At 59.7% G+C, this 19,832-nt stretch overlaps 1 protein-coding gene across 10 annotated transcripts in view; it reads right to left on the bottom strand.

The window, feature by feature from the left end:
- Nucleotides 1-12,646, bottom strand: part of ADGRB2 (adhesion G protein-coupled receptor B2) — a gene marked incomplete at both ends in the record, with an annotated part of 32,896 nt that extends 20,250 nt beyond the window's left edge. For 7 of the 10 annotated variants that reach the window (XM_080802477.1, XM_080802479.1, XM_080802480.1 and 4 more), the window contains one exon: nucleotides 7,987-8,803. In XM_080802477.1, the coding sequence (XP_080658603.1) occupies nucleotides 7,987-8,803 (817 nt within the window). Of the gene's footprint in view, nucleotides 1-7,986; nucleotides 8,819-12,562 lie in introns of those variants that run through there. The other 3 variants (XM_080802486.1, XM_080802478.1, XM_080802485.1) reach the window with 2 other exon arrangements.
- Nucleotides 12,647-19,832: the final 7,186 nt, after the last annotated feature.

The raw sequence follows: 19,832 nt of genomic DNA, 5'->3' as shown, positions 1-19,832 counted from the left end.
CCAACCGTCCGAACCTCCCCACGCCCATGGACCCCTTTGAAGGAAGGTTGTGGAAGCCGTCTTCCCGAGCACAGTGCACGCTGGCCCCAGAGCAGGCCCAAAGGCATACCAGTGAACACCAATGAACACGCCACTCCCAGCTTCTTCCCCCAACCCCACAGGGGTGGCTAGAAATGGTCCCTTGTAAGCCTTGAGTATCAGCCCCGCCCAGCAGTCCTCTGCCTGGACCAGCCCCCATCCTGACACCCATGTCCTAGTAAACACTGCAGACGCTGCCTGCCCTATCACCAATCCAGCTGAGAATCCCCTCATTCAGCTCCTGCTTTGGCGTCTAGACCATCCCTGTGGGGCCAGCAAAGCAGGACGCGATGAGAGAGCTGTCTGACCCGCTTGCCGTGGACCCCCACCACTGCCCAGGGTCTCCACGGCCTCTACAAACCGGGCGCCCAACCCTTTGCTGGCCAGCCCCAAGAAAGAACCAGAGGTGATGGTGGTGGTTTCTAGAATGCACCCGATTTGAGAATCAGAACATGTCCCAGCTCTTGAGTCCCTCTTGTGGCCTCCTGCGCTGGACCAGAGAAGGGAGGGGACAACCCCAAGGCCACGGGTCCTACGTGGACTGCCCTCCCTTCCATCCCCACCTCACTTCCCTCCAAAGGGAAGCCAGCAATTCATGTCCCCACAGGTGAGAGGCAGTTCTACCGGAAGGGGAGGAACACAGGTAAGACCAGAGAAGTCACTACGGAAACCACGTTTACTCAGCCTATACCTCGGGCAGGCCCAGCCGGCTCGGGGCCCACCACTGGGGAAATCTAAGAGGCCGCTGAGCCAACAGCACAAGAAGGGGTCCAGGAGGAGGTGTGAGTAGCCCCCGGAACTCCCAAGTGTCTTGTCCATGGAGCAGCACGAGCTTGGAGGATCCAGGGCTCAGATGCTCACAGTCCTGCAATCTGTGGGCTTTGTCACCCAGGAGCCCACCCTGGGCAGGAGGGACCTACTGCCCAGAACCCACATCCCTGCTCAACCACCGATGGGCTCTTAACTGTTGTGTTTGATTCTGAATGAGGCAACGTTTACTACACAACCCCTCCCCGCCAGTCACCGTGCACACGTGGAGCCTCGCCTCATCTCATCCTCACGAGCATGGGTTCTCCCCATGTTACCGACTGGCACTGCGGCTCTGAGGTCCCATGCCACAGAGAGCCTGAGTGCCATTCGAACCCAGGCCCGCCTGACTCCTCGGGCAGCCACACTCTTTCTTCTGAACCACGCCGACTCTAACACAATGCAGTCCAACTGGGACCTCCTCAGAGACGCCTTTCTTAATTCCCATAGGACCTCAAGTCACTTCCGCCCACCTGCTCGCTCCCCAAAACCCCTCACACTTGCTACTGTGATCCAGTCTTCACACCACCACCTTCTAATTGTTCCTTTGCACATCCACTCCCCACCCTCGAGCCTGATTCTCTTCTGTAGCCTCCAAAGTGATCCTCTGGGAGCCCAGCTCAAAACCACCCCCACCACTAAGGAATCTTCTGTGGCTCTGTACTGCTACCAGCGTGAACTTCGGGGCCCGGCACGTGCTGGCCCCTGCTGACCTGCCCAGTCCTATTTTCCTCTCCCCACCAGGCAGCCAAGCACACTGCAAGGTCATGTGGGCCAGTGTGAAGGACACAGCTTTAAGAGCCAGACAGACAGATGCAGATTTGATTCTCAAATTCACCTCAGAGGCTTGCTGTGTGCCCTTGGGCAAGTTGCCTCACTTCTCTGAGCTTAAACATCTTCAACTGAAAATAGAAATGATACATCCTATCACAGTTCAGAATTAAAAGAAACAAGAAATATGGACTGCCTGGGTGGCTCAGTGGGTTAAAGCCTCTGCCTTAGGCTCAGGTCATGATCCCAGGGTCCTGGGATCGAGCCCCGCATTGGGCTCTCTGCTCAGCAGGGAGCCTGCTTTCCCCCACCCCCCGCCTGCCTCTCTGCCTTCTTGTGATCTCTGTCAAAAAATAAACAAAATCCTAAAAGAGAGAGAGAGAGAGAGATGGACTGCCTGACTACAATAAGAGCTACGTGGAAAGGGAGCGCCACCTCCTTCTTGTCATCCACATGCTTTCCTCTCTGCGATTGGTGTTTCCTCCCCTTGGGATGCCTCTCCTCCACCTCAATCTGCCAAAATTTTCTACATGTTAAATGCTGCCTCCTCCAGGAAGCCTTCCTAGGTTGACTACACAGGAGTTTGGCGACCCTGGTCCCTTCTGTGGCTGAGACCCTAGATTGGTGCCCCCTGCAGCTGTGAGTATCCTGGACTTGTCCCTCTTGTGAGCACTACAGGAGGGTCTCAATCTCCCTCACTCCTCTCCCATTGAGGGCCTAGCTCTGAGCCGCTAGACAGAAGACAGGCGTTCGGGAAACACAGGCCAGATATCTCTGAGTGTTCCCCCAGCCCAGTGATACAGGAGCCGCTCTTGTTTCCCCCCTGGTGCTGGCAGGCAGGGTGGGTGCAGGCTCTCTGCCATATGAGCAAGGACTGCAGACACCTGCTCCCCCCATGCTCTGCAGACCCTGCCCCCAAACCCCATACAGTGCAGCCCCTTCAGCCTCCTTTGTCATGAATGTGTTAAAAATAACCACGATAATCATCACTTCCACGGGGAGAGCAGTGCGATTTACAAAGCGGTCCTCCCTCCCAGGGCTCTCTACATCCTCCCTGAGGCTGGTCCCGGGGCCCTGAGTAGGCACCAACAGATCCCCTTGAAACAGGGCTCTGTCATGTCCCTCCATGGTTTCCCACCGCCAGCAGTGCCTCCCAGCCCTGCAGGGAGGCTGCCCTGGGAGATGGCTTTGAGAGCCCCAAGCTCTTCCTCTGCAGTCCAGTGCAACTGGGTATCCCCATGAGAGCAGATGCCCAGCCACAATGCCAGCTCCCCGCCAATGACTCCCTCCCCCGAGCTGCGGGCCTGTCTGCCCAGCCTCTCACCAGAGCGAGCTGGGGCATTGCCACCTCCCCCACGTGGCCAGCCGCTCCTGGAGAGCAGGGACCACATCTGACTCATCCAGACTCATCCATCCTCCTGGCCTCCCCCATGACACCCAACTTCTTGCTGCCTTATGGCCCTCGGCCAGTGGGGGCAGGGTCCCAGGGTCTGGGGATGGCAGTCAGAGCCTGGCCCCCATCTCCCATCTCCAAGGCTACTGCCCAGTAGCGCCAGTCTACTAGGCCCCCTGGAACCACATGCCCACCCCTCCACGTTCTTGCATGGGCTGCTTCCTCCTGCAGAGCTGCCCCAAAGCATGCAGTAGGACATGACTTGGGGTGGCTCGCAAACATTCCATTAAACAACGCTGGATCGTGGACTGAGGCAGTTCCCCCTTCCGGGTCTCTTTTAATTAGGGTGACTTCCTACCAATCTGCCTGGGGTGGTGTAGTTTGTGCCTGCCCTGATGCCAAGAATAGGACCCCTTCCCTTACTTTAAAACCTCAGAAATGTCCCAGTTAAATGATAAATTATAGGACTGCTTTACTTTTAATCCTTCCAAACGCACACAAGATAAAAGTCCCCAGCACGTGCTCATTTCTCTTTCTAACAAATCGAGAGGAGAGACAAGCAGCTAGTTAGAATTTACTACCGTCGCTTTGTTTTCACTACGGTTGTCTCTTCCGTTATCTTCTCCTTCAAATAAGTGATACTCCCTTTCTGTTTATGATGTGAAATTTCTTCCTAATACATTCGACTTTAAAAGTGATTCAATTAAAAAAAAATTTCACGGGCTAGTGGATTCCTATTCACTCCTCAAAACCCAACTCCGAATCACTTCTCTAGACTGCCTTCCCCCGACTTTGTGGTTGAATCCCTCACTCCTCCTCCTCCCTTGACCTCTGGTCCATGTACATTACACCTACTGAACTAAATTAGGACACCAAGTGACGATTTACTATGTCTCACCATGTGTGAGACACTGGGCTAAGCACTGACCCATAGTCTCTTGCTTCATCTTCACTGTTACTCCGTGAATAGGCTCTACTAGCCCCATTTTACAGGTGGTAAAGTGAAGGTGAAGAAAATGGCCCATAGTCACGCAGCTAGTCAGTGGTGGGGTTGGGGACTGAACCGGGGGCTGGGTGACTTCGGCCTGTGATTGCTGTCCCCTAGCGGTGGCTCTCCCCCATCAGAGGGCAGGTGTGTCTGGCTCATCTCGGATCTCATCCACTCAGAGACGCCCTGAGGCCTGGCACACACTCCACTCTGATAAAGACACGAAGATGTGCCTGTTGGACGGGCTGGGACTCGGTCCCTGCTGAGATGTCTCAGGAATCCGGCCCCCACCCTCCCCATCCTGTGACGGAGCACACAGAGCTCCAGCGGCACGGGTCGGGACTGGAAGGACCTTCTCTATCTAGGTCTCCCTGCCCTCCCGCTCCCGCCCTGAGAGAGGCCCAGTCTCCCCAGTGTTTGAGCCCCAAACAAGCAGTGAAGGCTGCATTTCCTGCCACCAGACGAGGCTGGCCAAAAGAGGACAGCAGGGCGTGAGCGCCCGGGAGGAGAAAGACCAATGAGGACTGGGTTGGGCAGGTAGAAGTAGCTTCCCAGAGCAAACGGGGCGTGAGCAGCTTTGGGAAGAATGGGGGAAGATCTGGATAACCGAGGGCAAAGGGCATTCTAGGAAACAGCCCAAGCACAGGTGGGGAGTTCAGCAAGCAGGGGCTTGGCGGCCAGTGAGGAGCCCTGGTCGAGGGCAGGATAGAATCAGAGGGAAGGCTGAATAGCAGGGGGCAGTGGGGTCTGGGGTGCAGCCGGAACGCCAGATTCAAGAGTCTAGGACGTGACAGGGAGTCTGGGGGTTGGATCAGGGAAGCGATGCGCAGAGGACGAGAGGTCCCGAGGCCCCCAGGGTCAGCCCCTTGTCCAAGTCACTGGGCAGCAATGGCAGAGTGGGGATGTGAACCTTGGCTGCAGGAATGGAGCCGGGATGATGGGGAGGTGGGTGAGTGGTAACCAGCCAAGGATGGCACAGTGGATCTGTGTGAGAGAGGAGGGGGAGGGCTGCCAGAGCGAAAGACACCTTCTCCCGGTGTCACTCCACACAGCCCTCCCCACTGGCCTGTGCCTCATCAGGTCAGGAGGGTCTGTGGGCAGGAACTGCAAGGTGGCAGCTCTCTCTTCCACCCCCCAACCCCGCCCCCGATTCCTGCCCCGGCCCCAGTCGGCATCCGCTGAGCTCCTTCCTGCCTGCTTCCCTTTCTTCCTCTCTCCCCACTTAACAGATTGCGGCAGCAAGATGGCACAAATTTATGGCTCAACTCACCAAAAATAACAAGAGATCTATCAAAGGCAGTTTGCGTGAAATTAACAGGCGCCTGTACCCTCTTGTCAAGTGCACTCAGCTCTGAGGCGGGCCCAAGCACTCCGCTCCGGCGCTGCCCACCCGCGCCCGGCCTCGTGGCCCTTCCAGCAGCGCCCCAGCCCTACTCTACTTGGCCTTGCCATGCATTCCACTCAGGGTCTCCCAGGGAAGGGGAGCACCGTTCCCCTGCTGCAGTACCTGGCAGAGGGGCCAGGCCAAGGGTCTTACTCTCCCTGCTCGCCACCATCCCCACCAATCTTGTCCTCAATCTGGCAGTTCCACGTGCGAGCTGGTTCTCCCCGGGCTGGTACGTGTGTCCAGCTGGCCCGGCGGGGCAGGGGTGGTGCTGCCACCAGTCCAAAGTGCCCTGAGCCCTGATGATGTCCTGGCCCTCCGACGCCCCCTACCACATGGAACGAACTAAGCCATATGTCCATTGTCTCTTGCCCCCGAAGAGATTGAGCAGAAGGGAGGAGATGGCAGAGAGGGAAAGTCTCCTGCCTGCCTGCCAGGGTAGAGGAAGGAAGTCTGGGCAGCAGTGTCCTGTGCCAGCCCACTTAGGAAGACAGACGCCACCTCAGCCCTGGCAACTCCCCCCAAGGGCCCTCCCTGCAGGCAGCCCCAAGGAGCATCCTGAAAACAGGCCAGCAGGACAAGGAGCATGAGCTGAGGTCAGGCGTGGAACAGCTGGGAGCCTGAGGTTCCCTGCTCGGAGATGACACCAGGCCTCGTGCCCAGGGACAGGGAGCATCCAATCTCCACGTATCCCCAGTCCCAGAGGCCCCTGCAGAGGCTGTGATGATGATGGCAACCATGGTGGCCTTCCCATAAGCAGCCCTCTCTGACCCCCAAAGACACCCCAACTATCAACCAACTCCTGCTTCCGGCTTCCACCAAGCCCAGCTGGCTGCTCCTGGCTCTGTGCTCCACATGGCAGCCTGCCCAGATGCTGCTCGCCCATGAGGGGAGAGCATTGCTCCGTCCACTGCGGACCACTGGGCCAATGGACCACAGGGAAAGCCAGACAAAAGGGCCTGCCCTCTGTTGAGCATGATGGGGGAGGCCCCCACAGAGTCCTAGGCAGTGACCGCCAGGCAGGAAGAGCCATAAACCTCCTGATATACGCCTGGCACTCTCCGCCGATGTTCGACAAAGAAGCGAAATTCAATTTCTTCCTGCAGGCACTAAATCCTAGGCCGGCCTCCAGGGCCTGTAACCTGCCCACGGCCTGGCTGTCACTCGGACGGCTTCATCGACCAATGTTAAAGGCCAAGCTGGCCAGGGGGAGAGGCCAGAGCAAGGCCACTGGGCACTTGCCATGGATAGGCATTGTGCCAGATGTCTCCTGGGGGAGGCTGAGGAGGCCCTCCCCACCCACCGCATTGGGAGAGGCCATGGTCATGATAACTAGCCCCTCTAATAGAGAGATATATCCCCATTTTACAGATGAAGAAACTGATGCCAAAAAACGGGATCCGCTGAAGGGAACGGTCAAAGGCAGTGCCCAACTCCAGGGCTCTGGCCTCCAAAGTAGGGGCAGGGACAGGTCATACTCCAACATTCCTAGTGGCCCTCACACAAGACCCCTTGCCTCCCTCTGAATACTCTCAGGCAGATCTAGATGCTTCTTCTGACTTCCAGCCCTGCAAGACATCCTCATACTGGTAGGCCAGGACCTGTTACCCCAAATGGGGAAACCAAGGCCCAGAGAGGGAGGGAACTCCCTCTTAGTACCAGAGCTGGGGACCGGATCCCAGATTTGCCTTCCTCCCACCCCACTCCCTGCCAGGCCCCCTGGCCAGTCTCGGGACACGGGATCCAGATGAGGGGCTGGGGGGGGCTTGAAGCTGCAGGAAGGAGGGTCGGCTGAAGGTGGCTGTGGTGAGGGAGCTGCGGTGGGAGCAAGAGCCGCCAGGACTCGAGGGCTCACAGAGCTTTTGCCCAGTCAGCAGGAAGCTCTAGCAGCTGGCAGCCTCGGTCCCAGAAGACATGGGCCCAGAGGGGGAGATAGGGGATGCTGGGAGCTGAGCCAGTCCAGCCCTCCAAGGCAGCCTCGAAGCCCGGGCCTCTTCACCCAGGCACATTCTTCTACACCTCCCTCTGCCCTGACCCTGGGGCCACTGCCAAAAATCACTGACCCGTGTGGACAGGAACACGTCCCTGCTCCCTGCTGACTCTCCAGCCTCCAGGCAAACTTGTCAACTTGCAGTGCCAGAACCTGCCATGCTCACTCCCAGCTTGGGGCCTTTATTTGCACCACTCCCTCTGCCTGGAATGCCCTCACCGCTTCTTTGGCTTGGCTGGCTTCCACTTGCGTCCTTCAGATCTCTGCTCCTGTATCACTTCCTTCAGGAAGCCTTCCTTGATTGCCCAGTGTGGAGAGTCCTCTCCCCGGGTTCACCACACCGCACTGGCCGATCTCTGCCCCCCATTCACCCTGCCCAGACTGCAACCTCTTGGAGAGTGAGGTCTAACCCAAATTCATTTCAGGGACCCCAACATCAGGACAAGGCCGGACACAGAGGGGACGTGGCTGAAGGACCACATGAATGGCCTGGGGTATCTGTCCAGACAGGCACCAGAGGGCCCCCCAGGCCACCTTGACACACCCACCCCACCAGGGCCCTGGCTCAGACTCACCATATCTCATCTCGGTGGTAAACAGGTCATTGCTGCTCCCTGAATGCAAATCGGCCTCAGCGGGCGGGGCCGGGCCCCCGGGCACCAGGGCATTGGACAGAGTGTGGGCTGCAGGAGGGCCTGGAGGCGTGGTGGTGGCGGGAACGGCCCCCGCCTCCCCGGGGCAGCTGCAGCCCGGCTGGGCGAAGCCACAGGCCCGGCCAGCGGCACGGCCGCACTCCTCGCTCCAGCGGCAGAGGACACCGCAGGTGAACTGGCTGGAGTTGTTGTTGTTGATGAGCAAGACCTCCACGAAGCGGAAGGCCAGGGCGGCGGGCGCTAGCAGGCGTGGGGCCTCCGAGGGCTCTGCCGACAGGCACAGCTGCACGAAGTTCTTGTCAAAGTGCAGGAAGGTGAAGGGGCCCGAGCCGCCGCACAGCTCCAGCCCCGCTGCCGCCTCCTCTTCCTCCTCTGGCCGCCCTGCCTCCGCCTCGGCCTCAGCCTCGGCCCGGGCCCCTGCCGCCGCCTCCTCGGGGCTAGGCCGCAGGCAGGTGAAGTTGACCAGATAGTGGTCCAGGGGCAGCAGACGGGGGGCAAAGTGAGCGCACACCTGCTCCTGGCGGTTGAAGCGCAGGTAGAGGGAGTACTTGGTGGGGTCGGGGTTCTCCAGGGTCCAGGAGCAGCCCGAGGCGATGGTGGGGAAGAGGTCCTGCAGTGAGAAGGCCCCGTAGAGCACGCCCGAGGCCAGGGCGGAGCAGGCGCTGGGGGCAGGGTCGAAGGCGGCGGCCAGGCTCAGGGACAGAATCACAGATAGTAAGAGGGGACAGGCTGGGGTCATCCTATGTCCCTTGCCCTGTGGAGAGAGATGGTGGTCAGCGGTCCCAGGCACGGCCAGCATGAGCTCTCAGTCTCCTGTGGCTCACTGCCAGGAGGGGGCCTCTCGGTGACAACTCTGAAGTCACCCACGTCCACCTGTGTGGTCTTAGATGGGGGGACTCCACTGCGTGGAGCCTCGGTCACCGTACCTGTAAAATGAAAGCACGCGGGAGAGTGCCTGACTCTGGCAGCCCTTAAGAAAACACATCAGTTGTTGTCTCTGTGATCATCTCTGCTGTCTCTGTCACCCTGTGATTCCTCAGTCAGTCCCACCAGCCACGGGCACCTGGCCTGACTCTTGGATCTAGCCCCGTCCCTGCCACCCAACTGGAATTCTCCAGAACCCTTGCTCTCAGTCGCAATGTATGGTGATCAGCTGTGAGGCGTGTCACGCGTAATCCAGTGGCAATTGTCAAAGGAGCAAGGTTTGACAACAATTTGCTTTTTTATAAATCAGAGCAACTCAAGGTTATTCCCCGGAACAATGTCATTCTCACTTGCTTTACTGAGTGGGTGGGGAAAGGGGAGGAGTTACTGGCGAGCCAGGGGCTGCGGACAACCTGAGCCACGCCCATGGAGGGGATCATCTCAAGGATGAATGTCATGAGTACCTATGGGGTGGGTTTCCTAATGGAAACAATGGAGGGAGACATCTGCAAAATGGGTGCACTCTTCCCCTTACCCTTTCTTCCCTTCCTGCCATGGGTTTATCGTCCCAGGCCTGGCTCAAGGCCCGCTACTCCCAGTGAAACCACCAAGCCATCCCCCAGCTCGAAGCTCCTGCAGCCCTTGCCTGCGAGTCCATAGCCCCAGTCATCACCTCTATCCCCTGCTGTCTCCCCAAGGCTAGCTCACTCATCTCAAGGAGTCTTCAATCTCCTAGGAGTGGAGACAAGAGTTCACCGATTTCTCCCTCCCGGCCAAGTGCTGCATTGAGCTGAATGCCCAGCAGGTGTGAATGTACTCCTGGTGTGGGCAGGCAACCAGGACCTAGGCTACACCCTGACAGATACGCAGGGTGGTCAGGCCCAAGTGGACAAAAGCTGGTCGGCAGGGCGCCTGCAGGTACCCTCACACCCACCGGGCCAGGCCGGAGCCACTGCCCACAGCCCGCCCAGCCTCCACCCTAGCTGTCCAGAAAACAGAGCCTGGCACCTAGGCTGGCTCAGTCCTGCTTCCAGCCCTGCCCCCGAGGTGATCCACGCTGCCTCCCTCCTCCGTGCCAGCAGCATAGCTCACAGCACTGAATGGGCCCCTAGAGCCTGATTGCTCCACATTAGAGGAGAAAAGATGAGGCTCCAAAAGGGGCGGCGACCTGCTCAAGATCACACAAGAGAGATCCAGCTGGGACTGGAAGCCAGGACCTGAAGCCCCCGGCCTGTGGTTCCCTCTGGTCCACCAACAACCTCTTGCTCCATCCCCTTCCTTGCCCAGGCTTCAGGCCGGAAGGACAAGCCATTAGCTCTGGGAACTGAGTCACAAACAGAGGATAATTCACAGGTGTGGCCAGATGTTCCCAAGACCCGAAGGCTTCCCAGGCACAGATTTCCCCTTGGCTTTTTGGGATCCTCAACAGAGGCTGGCAGGGCAGGGGTGGGCGGGCAGGAATTAGCACCCCAGAATTCCAATCCCTGTGCAGCATCCAAGGAATGCCTCACTGCCCCAGATCCCGCCCACCTGCCCCTCCCCAGCCATGAAGGAGAGGGGGTGTGGGGGGGACCAGCTCAGGCAGCCTCATTTACTGGGGAGGAGCCACCCCACCCTCCTTCCAGAGACCCGAGTGGAGTTATTCAGCAGAAGTCAGAACAGGCTGCGTCTCCACTGCTCCCGCCAGAACTGACAAAGGGACGCAGGAGCCCTGCCATCCCTGCCCCACATCATTCCTGTCCCAAACCGTGCAGCCCGCCCTGCCTGCTGCGGCACCAGCAAAGCCAGGAGCTGATGATGAGTGACATCCGATCCCCCCCGCTGCCCCCAATTATTTTTAAGCAGGCTGCAAAATTCAGGCCATAGCTGCAGCTCAGCAGAGGGGAGGTGGGGGCTCATTATAACTGGCCTCGCCTCCCCCACTTAGAGCAGGGTGGGGAATCTACACACGCACGCACGCACGCACGCACACACACCCAGGCTTGAACATTGTTTTGCCGTGTGCACCAAGGCACATATGCACAGACTCATGAAAAGACAGGTGTTCACAGGCATTCTGCATGTGAACAGACACACATGCACACAGACACACACACAGATCAGTGAAGGCACTGTGAATTCACACGCACACTAGGGTACAGGCACTCACATGTACAAGGCGTAAAGAGCCAACCACTTAAACACTTGCACAGAGAGGCAAATGTACTCTGCTCTCGTGAACACATCCAGGTAGCTGGTTCTTTGAGGCTTTAGCACATGACAGCTAAGTGTCAGGCAGGATCTGACTTGCAGCTCCTTCCTTTGTGTGCAGTTCCTAAAGCTGGGGGTTCAGACCCCGCCCCCCAACCCTGTCTCCTGGGCCTCAGCGGCTCCCTCCTCCACAGCCCTGACCCATCAAGAAGACCTAGGTCTAGACCCTCCGAGGTGCAGCCCAGCTTCTGCACAACTGAGCCATCTTGAAACCCTGTCTAAGCCCCCTCCTCCGCTCAGTCTCCTTCAGACACCCCCTTCACACCAACTGTGAAATTTCACCTGAGGTCTGTATGACCCTCGTGGTTCCTGCGGTGACATAAGACCTGCGGGGCCCTTTATTTTAACATCATTCCCCATCCATAAAAAAAGGCAAAAAGCCCAATTCCAAGCTAAGTCAGAGAGAGCCTCTCCTGGGAGGGGACCTAGAAGAATCCTTATGTCACAGGCAGCCCAGGTGGTTATGGGCCATGATCACCCTCCCTGAGCCTCAGTTTCCCCCTCTGTGGAATGGAGACCATGATCCCTGCCCTCAGGACTGGGCCACCCTTCTCATTCAGCCTCCCGGTGAGTTCCTAGCACAGAGCCTGGCCCAGGCTCACTTCCCCTTCTTCCCTCCTTCTGAGAACCTCACAAACTCCCTGACTCCCTGACTCCCTACTGAGGTCCACCACTATCTCTGGGAAGGCCCTTTGGGCTGAAACACGGAAATGACTTTGCCACCTCCAAGCCCAGTCCGATCACAAACGTGCCCAAGAGCTGGAGAGGACAGGTATGGAGCTCAGCTCGAGGAAGAACTTCCTGGGTCAGGAGGTTAATGGAGAGGATAATCAAAAGTCCTCCTCCCTCAGGACTTCAGTGGGCTGAGATGGGTGAGCTGCCGGTTGGCATAATCTAAGTCTCCTTTGGGAGACTTGGGCTACCCCCTTGGGCTACTTCCACCACATGCCTGTCGCCTGCCAGCAGAACTGAGAATCCCACCCTCTGCCCAAGCACACTGAGACCCTGTTCCTCCCCAACCCGACAGGCCGCCGACCTCGGGCTTCCCCTTCTGTACCGAAGAGGGAATCGGAGGCTTTCGCAGCAGCTGGCAGGGACAAGACTGGAGGCGGGGGGCACCTCAGGGCAAGGGCTGGGACTCTGGGATCCCCGGGATCGTCCCCCTTGTGCCCTGCGGGCTGAGAGCAGCGGTGCTGGGCGGCCGAGCGCCAGGAGGCCGGGCCGCGGGCGGGGGAGGGGCGGCGGTGGGGGAGGGGGCGCGGCGGTGCGCGCATTGGTCGCGTTTATCCACCTGGCAGCTCCAATTCGCCGGCCCGTCACTCACCCTCCGCCTCCCGGGCACTCGCTGCGGGGCCGAGCCCAGGCCGACACGCGGGCGGGGACCCCCCACTCGGGGCCTTCGGGTCCCCTGCCCATGCACCGGCCGGGTGGCAGGGTCCTCAAGGACCCCTCTCCCGGAGCTCTGATACCCAGGAGGGCGCGCACCTCCATCCAGTTTCTGGAGCTGGTGGGCAGGACCGAGGGGAGGGGGCTCTCCGAGTGCGGCCCCGCCTTCTCCACAGGGCAAAGAGGGCCACTCCTCCTCTAGCTCTGGGGTCTTTCGGTTGGGGGAGGGGCCCTCCCGCACAACACTTCTGGGGGGAGGGGGCGGGGCCGCGAGGGCGGCGTAGGGGGGGAGGGGGCGGTGACTCAGCCGCCCTCCGCCCGCCTCCCCGGAACTTTGCAGCAGCTGGAGCCACCGTTGCTACAGGAACCGAAAGCTTTTGTTCCCCAATGTCAGGGCTACCCGGGCAGACTGGAGGCTGGGAGGCTGCTACTCCCCGGTGGGACCCAGGCCCAGCCACACTGCCCGGAGGACTTCCAGCAGCCAAACGCCACGGATTCGAGCGTTCTCTCTCCCCCTCACCCGCCCTTCCTCCCGGCAAAGCCAGGTTTCTTCGAACTCTTGGGATCCACAGGCCGGGTCGCCCCCTAACTCTGACCTGGAGCATTAACTGTCCTGGAAAGTTCCTGATGGCATCTGACCCCCTGGGGAGAGGTAAGAGGTTCCTCTGTGCACCATGTACTCTTCTGTGGCTGATTTCCCACGTGGGCCCCCCTAACAGGCAAGCCTACCTTTGGGGACCTTGTCTTGGGTTTCTTCCTTGCATTTATCCTACCTCCCCAGACCCTACACTTGGACCAGAACCTCAGAAGCCTTGGCCTGGCTTTCACTGATGAGCCTGTGGCCAGAGCTGATCCCAGAGCAGTCCAGTGGGATGGTGAAGGATGGGTGAGAGAGGGGAGAGGCTGACAGTCACAGGCTCCCTGGACCCTCTCTGGGAGCTGGGTGATTTCTGGCTTTATGATCCTGGGGGTTAGAGTGAAGTCACTAGAACCTGTTCTGCACTTTTCCTCTGGGAATAGGAATGGTGTGGAGAGGGGCCTGACCTTGCTCTTGAAGACAGCCCAATAAACCAATCGTTGTTGAGCATTACGAAGTGCCAGACATTCTATACAATCTAATTTCATTCTCCCAGCAACTCTATGAGGCATTTATCACTGACCCATTTTATAGAGGGCCACCTGAGGCTCAGAAATGTTACACAGCCTGCCCAGGTCACAAAGCTTTTTGAACCCAGGTCATCTGGCCAAAAGCTGACTTACTATCTACTTACTCAGCTCCATTACCTGGGTGTTGGGAGGGGGAGAAGAGGGCAGAGACCAGCTGAGACTTCACTTGGGGTTACAGAAATGCCTACCACACACACACACACACACACACACACACACCCCAGGCTAGACCTCTCCCTTTCTCAAGAGTGATGGGGGAAGGGGGATAGAAGAGAAGAGAAGGCAGAGAAGAAGAGGGGGGGATCTGTCGATCTCAGTCCAGGGAAGACCCTCCCTCAAGCCTCACCACCACCACCATCAAGGCATAACCCATCCAGAGTCCCCACTGACCCCTATGGCAACAGGGCCACAGTCCCCAGGTGCCTGCTCTGTTCTAGGGCCAGGTGGACTCCCCCACCGCCTATGCCATGCCCAAACAGGACTAAGCCCACCTTTGCCCCCACCCACCACCTAGTGGGGGCTGCCATGGGGTAGACAGAGGCTCCCTGGGGACACCTGCCCAAGCCCAAAAGAGCCCATCCAGACCATCTCAAATCCAGCGGCCAGTCCTGCTGGTCTGTCCCTGCTAGCTCAAAGGGCTCCTGAATTCCTGCTGGGATGAGCCCTCTACCCCACCCCACCCTACCCCATCCCCAGAGCAGAGGATCTGACAACCAGAACTGTTCCCACACGGCTAGCACGAGGGGGCACCCGGCCTCGCCCGCCAACCTCTTCTTCCCCAGGGACTTCCCAGCGCCAGTCCCGCAGCCACCACTGCTGCTCCGGCTGCGGAAACCTGGGGCTACCCGCGGAAGGAAAAGGGGCGGCGGGTCCAGGACTGCGGGCAGGGGGCGCCAGAGGACGCCCAGGGGCCCGGCCGGCAGCTGGCGAGGCGGGCAGGCGGACAGTATCTCTGGCCCGGGAGCCCCTCCCCCCGCGGGCACCAGACCCTTCACCCGCTCTGCACCGGCCGCGGCGCAGAGGACTTCCCTCGGACCGAGCTGACTGCGGGAGTGGCCGCCAACTTCACAACCTACACCCCCCCCGCCCCCACCCCATCATGCCAGTACCCGGGGCTGCGGGAGGGTGCGTCTGGTGCCCGGCTCTATGCCCCAGGGGTGGGAAGAGAACGATGGGGGATGGACAGACTCCGACCAGAGATGGACACGGGAGCCAGGGATGCAGGGCCAGTCGAGATCCCGGCCGGGGAGGAGGGGGCTCAAAGCAGACATGGGGTACACGGCCCCAAGTCCAGGCTGAGGGGGAGGAGACCTGCAGCAGAGATTGGCGAGGGATAGAGAGACTCCAGGCAGATATGGGGGAGGAGGCATCGGGACAGAAATAAGGGAAGCATGGTCGGGGTACTGGCGCGGGGAAAGGCAGTAACTATGGGCAGACATGGATGGGAATAGGAAGGACTCTGGGCAGAGATGAAGTGGAGGGGAGGAGCAGGGTCCGGCATCCAGACGAGGAGGGGCGATTAAGGAGGAATACACAGTCGAGCTGCAGGTTGGAGAAAGGGGCTCTAATCAAGGTGGGGGGCGCACTGCCAGGATCCAGGCTAAGATAGGAAGAGACTACAGACAGCAATGGGGGTAAGGTCTGGGTCAGGATTGTGGGGGAGGGCTTTAGCAGAAATGGGTAAGGGGAAGAGGGTGGAAAAGGGACTTACCAGAGATGAAAGGGGCCTCGGCCCCAGGCTTGGAAGTTCCCAAAGAGATGGGAGTGGGTAGATGCAGAAAGAACTCAGTTCGGGAGGGGGAGGATTCAAAAGAGATGGGGCAGGGGAGCGCCCCGAGTCCGGGCCGGTGCGGAAACTCGGGACCGCACCGGGAGGGCTCGGTGCGGGGCCGGGTCGAGGTCTGGGACCGAGCACTCACCTGGGCGCCGTCAGCAGCAGGAGCGGGGGCCGGCGCTGGCGGAGGCAGCCACGGGGCGCAAGTTTGCCATCCCTAAGGCGGGGGCCTGGCCGGGCGCGGGGCAGCTCGCGGCAGCGGCGCGGAGGGGCCGAGGCTCCCGCTCCGCGGAGCGGCGGGTGCAGAAAAGGCGCCGCGGAGCAGCGCGGGGCGGGCGGGCGCCGGGCCGGGCGCGGGCTCCTGCCGCCGCCTCCTCGCCGCGCCGCCCCCCCCCCGCTCCCCGCTCCCCCGCCCCGAGCACCGCCCGCGCCGCGCGCCGCCTCCTATTCGCGGGCGGCGGCCGCAGCCCCGGGCTCCAAAAGCCGGCGCCGCATCCTCGGTCTCTGAGCGCCGCCGCCGCTGCCGCCGCCGCCGCTGCCGCCGCCAAACCCGGTTCCTCCGGCCGCTCCGGCCGCTGCCCGCAGCGCGCGCCGGGCCGAGTGACGGCCGAGGCGGGACGCGGCGCCTGCGCGGGCTGGGCCCGGGAGGGGGCGCGCGCCAGGCCGGGCGCGAGGAGCCGCGGGAGAAGGGGCGGGGGGCGGGGGCGACGCGCGCCGCCTCCTGTTAAAGGGGGAGCAGCGCCAGCCGAGCCAAGCGCACCCTCCTCCTCCCCGCCCTGGGCCCCAGGCGCCGGCGCGGGAGAAGCCCCGGGTAAGCCCCCGCCCCGCCCGCGGCCTCCTGGACCGCAGGATGCGGCGATCCGCGACGCCCCTCCGGCGATACCCCAGGTCGGAGGCAGCTCGCGCAGCCAGAGTCTCCGGAGCCCCGGGGGGCTGAAACATTCGCCCCACCCTCCCCCGTGTGCTTTGCAAATTGCATATCCCTGTGCATGCAGGTGCCACTCCCGTGCGCTGAACTTTGCATATGCTTGTGCACACAGGTGCCTGTGTGTGCACTGCAATGTTGTCTGGCTCTGTGCATGCATTTGCTACACACGTACACGGTGTGTTAACATGTGTTCAGGTCTTGAATGTATGTTGGCCGTTCATGCGGGTAGGGATGCTATATGTGGACAAGCTTACAAGTGCCACCTATGTGCTGAGTGCTCTGGGTCACTTGTATGTAGGAGCCACATATGGACACTGCAGTGTGGTCCCCTTGGTGCATGAAACTCTAGTGTAAACTGCAATGTCGCATGTCCCAAGGCACGAGGATGCTACACGTGTGCAGTGTGTTACATGTTTTCCTGAGTGCCTGTCTAGTCCCACAAGTGCCTTTTCCTGTGCCAGGGGCGCCCCCATGTTGCATCTGTTTGCGTAGAAGCAGCCGGAATGTACGGACCTGCCCCCTCCCCAGCCTGGCACCGTGCAGTTGGGTGGGGCCAGAGCCCACATGGTGGAGGTGGTTCCCAGGGAGATGCCTATGGCTCAGGGCCCTGGTCCGGTGGTTTTGTGGCCTGGGGCATGTAGCCACCAGGAAGGTGGGCAGACCAGGGACACACCACTTCGGCCAAAGACAAGTAGGTTAATCGGATGACTCTGGTCAGAGGAGGAGCCAGCAGGGGGCAGCTTTGCAGTGAGGGTTGGGACGGTTTCAGGAACCCTACTTTTTGAAGGTTCTCTGGCCAGGAGGGGACTAAGCCTGGGAAGCAAGGAAGTCCCCAGTCCACCCAATCCCAAGCCCGCCTCTCCACTGAAGCCCCTTGAGTCGTCACCCCGGAGACCATGACAGGGCGAGAAGATTCCGCGTCCCCCCAGGGGCAGTACCAGGAAAAAGGCAGAGAGAAAAGCCCCCTGTTCACTTCCTCTGTCTCCCCCCGCCCCCAGTAGTCTCGATGACGTTTGTTGTGAGTGATTGTGAGAGATTATCGACTTTAATGGAAGGAGGTAATAAGGGGCAATGAAGGAATCTCACCCGTCACCTTAAGGGAATTTATGAGGCTGTATGAGGCAGGGAGGAAGGCTGGCACCTTTCCTTTCCCAGCGGGAGCCCAAGGAGGCCTGTGCCTTAAGCCTGGCACTGGCAGGCAGGGCTCCTGGGTTCCTGCTGGGCAATCTCAAGCAAACCCCGGTTCTCTGGGTTTGGAGGCTCAGCCGCTACTGTGAAAGCCAAGGCAGGCCTTGCCATCTACAGTGTGTCGAGCCACCCCAAGGGCAGTGGGAGATCCCAGGCCGCCTTCCTTGGGCATTGCAAAGGGCAGTGGGGTGTGTGTGTGTGTGCTAGAGTTCAGGCCTTAAGGAGGTGGGCAAAGGTGGGGAGAGTGGTCGGGACAGGAGGTACGCACAAGGATGTAAGGACAGGTCCTCAGAAGCTTCCAGGACCCAGTACTTCAGAGAGCTCCAGCCCCTTCCACTCCCACAGGGAGCCTGCCTCCTTCTTTATGAATATTCATTGCATTAGCATACTAGAGACCCAGAGCCCAGAGAAACCCAGGCAGGTCTCTCTCGCAGATGTAATGCAGCTGGATCCCTGAGGCCCTCCCTCTCCCCCTAGGATCCAGCTGGGTGCAGGGGTAATGGGAGGGGCTGGGTCTGGAAAGACAGCAGCATTTTGTCTGTCTCTGTGTTCCTTGGTAGCCCTCTGACTTCTCAGCCCCACTCTTTCAGCCACAAAAATGTATGCGCTGGGAAAGACAGGCAGTCAGACAGAGTGAGGGACTGACAGAGATGGTACCCCGTCCCTGGGGGCTCACGGGGCACGGTGTCGAGGTCAGCAAGGCAGCGAGGGCTATGGGAGCTGGGTGGAGAGAACAGACCTCCAGGGGATGTGCAGTAGCAGGCTAGATTAGGGCCAACCTCTAGAAGGCTCTCCCGGAGGTGCCTCCCCGCATGAGGGCTTCCCCACCTCCTTTCCCAAGAGCCCCTGCCCTTCCAGACTCACTCTGGTGATAATGCTGCCCCGGGAGGACTTGGAGTAATTACAAATCGTTTCCATATTCAAATCCAGCTGGTTGAAGAGAAATTACTTCTCTGACAGCCCAGGCGGGGGTGGGAAGAACAAGTCTAAGCCCCAGGAGGGGCCTCTAGGGAGCCTAGGGCAGAGACTGGGCAAGGGAACGTGCCCCAGCCAGAGCCTGAGCACCGAGGGGGTAGACAGAAGAAAGGGATACCACCTTCCCACCCCTCTGCTGAAACACAAAGACTGGGCAAAGGACAATGACCCCCCCAGCCTTTTAGCCTCATTTGGGGCTTCCTCTGGGAACCTCTGGTGGGAGGTAGGGGACCCATCCCCCAAGGGCAACTAAGAAGTCAAGCTCTCTACCATGCTCTCACGCTGCCTCCCTAGGTGACCTTGAGAAAATCCCTCCAGCTTTCTGAGCCTCTGTTTGCTTACCTGTGAAATGGTATAAATGATCCTACCAGGGCTCCAGGGAGATAACGGATACGGATTAGCAAGAGCAGCATTCCTGAAAGGGGCCTTTTTAAGTCATTGTTTTAGTATCAGTTAATTCGTATTTTGGTTAACAATGACAACCACTAGCGGTCCATTCCGTAGGCAGCACAGCCCTCAGCGGGGTGGTTCAGGAGAGGGTAGTGGGTCTGGGGGGGCGCAACCCTGGCCTCCCGGGCCTGGCCTCACCTGCCCGGCCTCAGCCCTGCCTCCCACTGGGCCAGCCACTGTTGTTCTTCGTTGCCCTTTGAACAGATGAGAAAATGTTCTTCTTCTCTTCCCAATGATTTATTTGGCTCAGAGCCTGGTCAGGTTTCCTTCCAGCTGGTGGGACCTGGGAGCGTCCCTCGGTCAGCCCCTAACCTCCCCTGACACTCAGCCAGGCACCCATGGCAGCCCAGAGCTCTGAGTACCAAGGTCCCCTTTTAGTCCCCCAACCCCACTCCAGATACCGATCAGAAGCTCATAACATGTTCCCAAAGACACCCAGATCATGTGGCAATCTTCTATCAGGGTCTGTCCCAGAGCTCATGTGACAAATACCTCACTGCTCTAGATGTCGTGGATCCTGGAGCGGCATCCTGGAAAAGGCGGACTGGTCCTCTCTGCCTGTGGGAAGTCCTGCATGTCCAATTTCCATCCTTCCTGCTGCAGATGCCAAATGGGTTAGGAGCCTTGGGCAGCCCGGGCTGGGTGTTAGCTGCTCTCTAGCCAGATCCTCCCAGAAGTTTAGAGTCTGATTCGTATGCAGCCCTCTGGGCAGTTCCTGCATTCTTT

This window comes from Martes martes, assembly GCF_963455335.1.
Source record: "Martes martes genome assembly, chromosome: 4".
NCBI classification, from domain to species: Eukaryota; Metazoa; Chordata; class Mammalia; order Carnivora; family Mustelidae; genus Martes; species Martes martes.
This window is presented reverse-complemented; position numbering and strand designations above follow the sequence as displayed.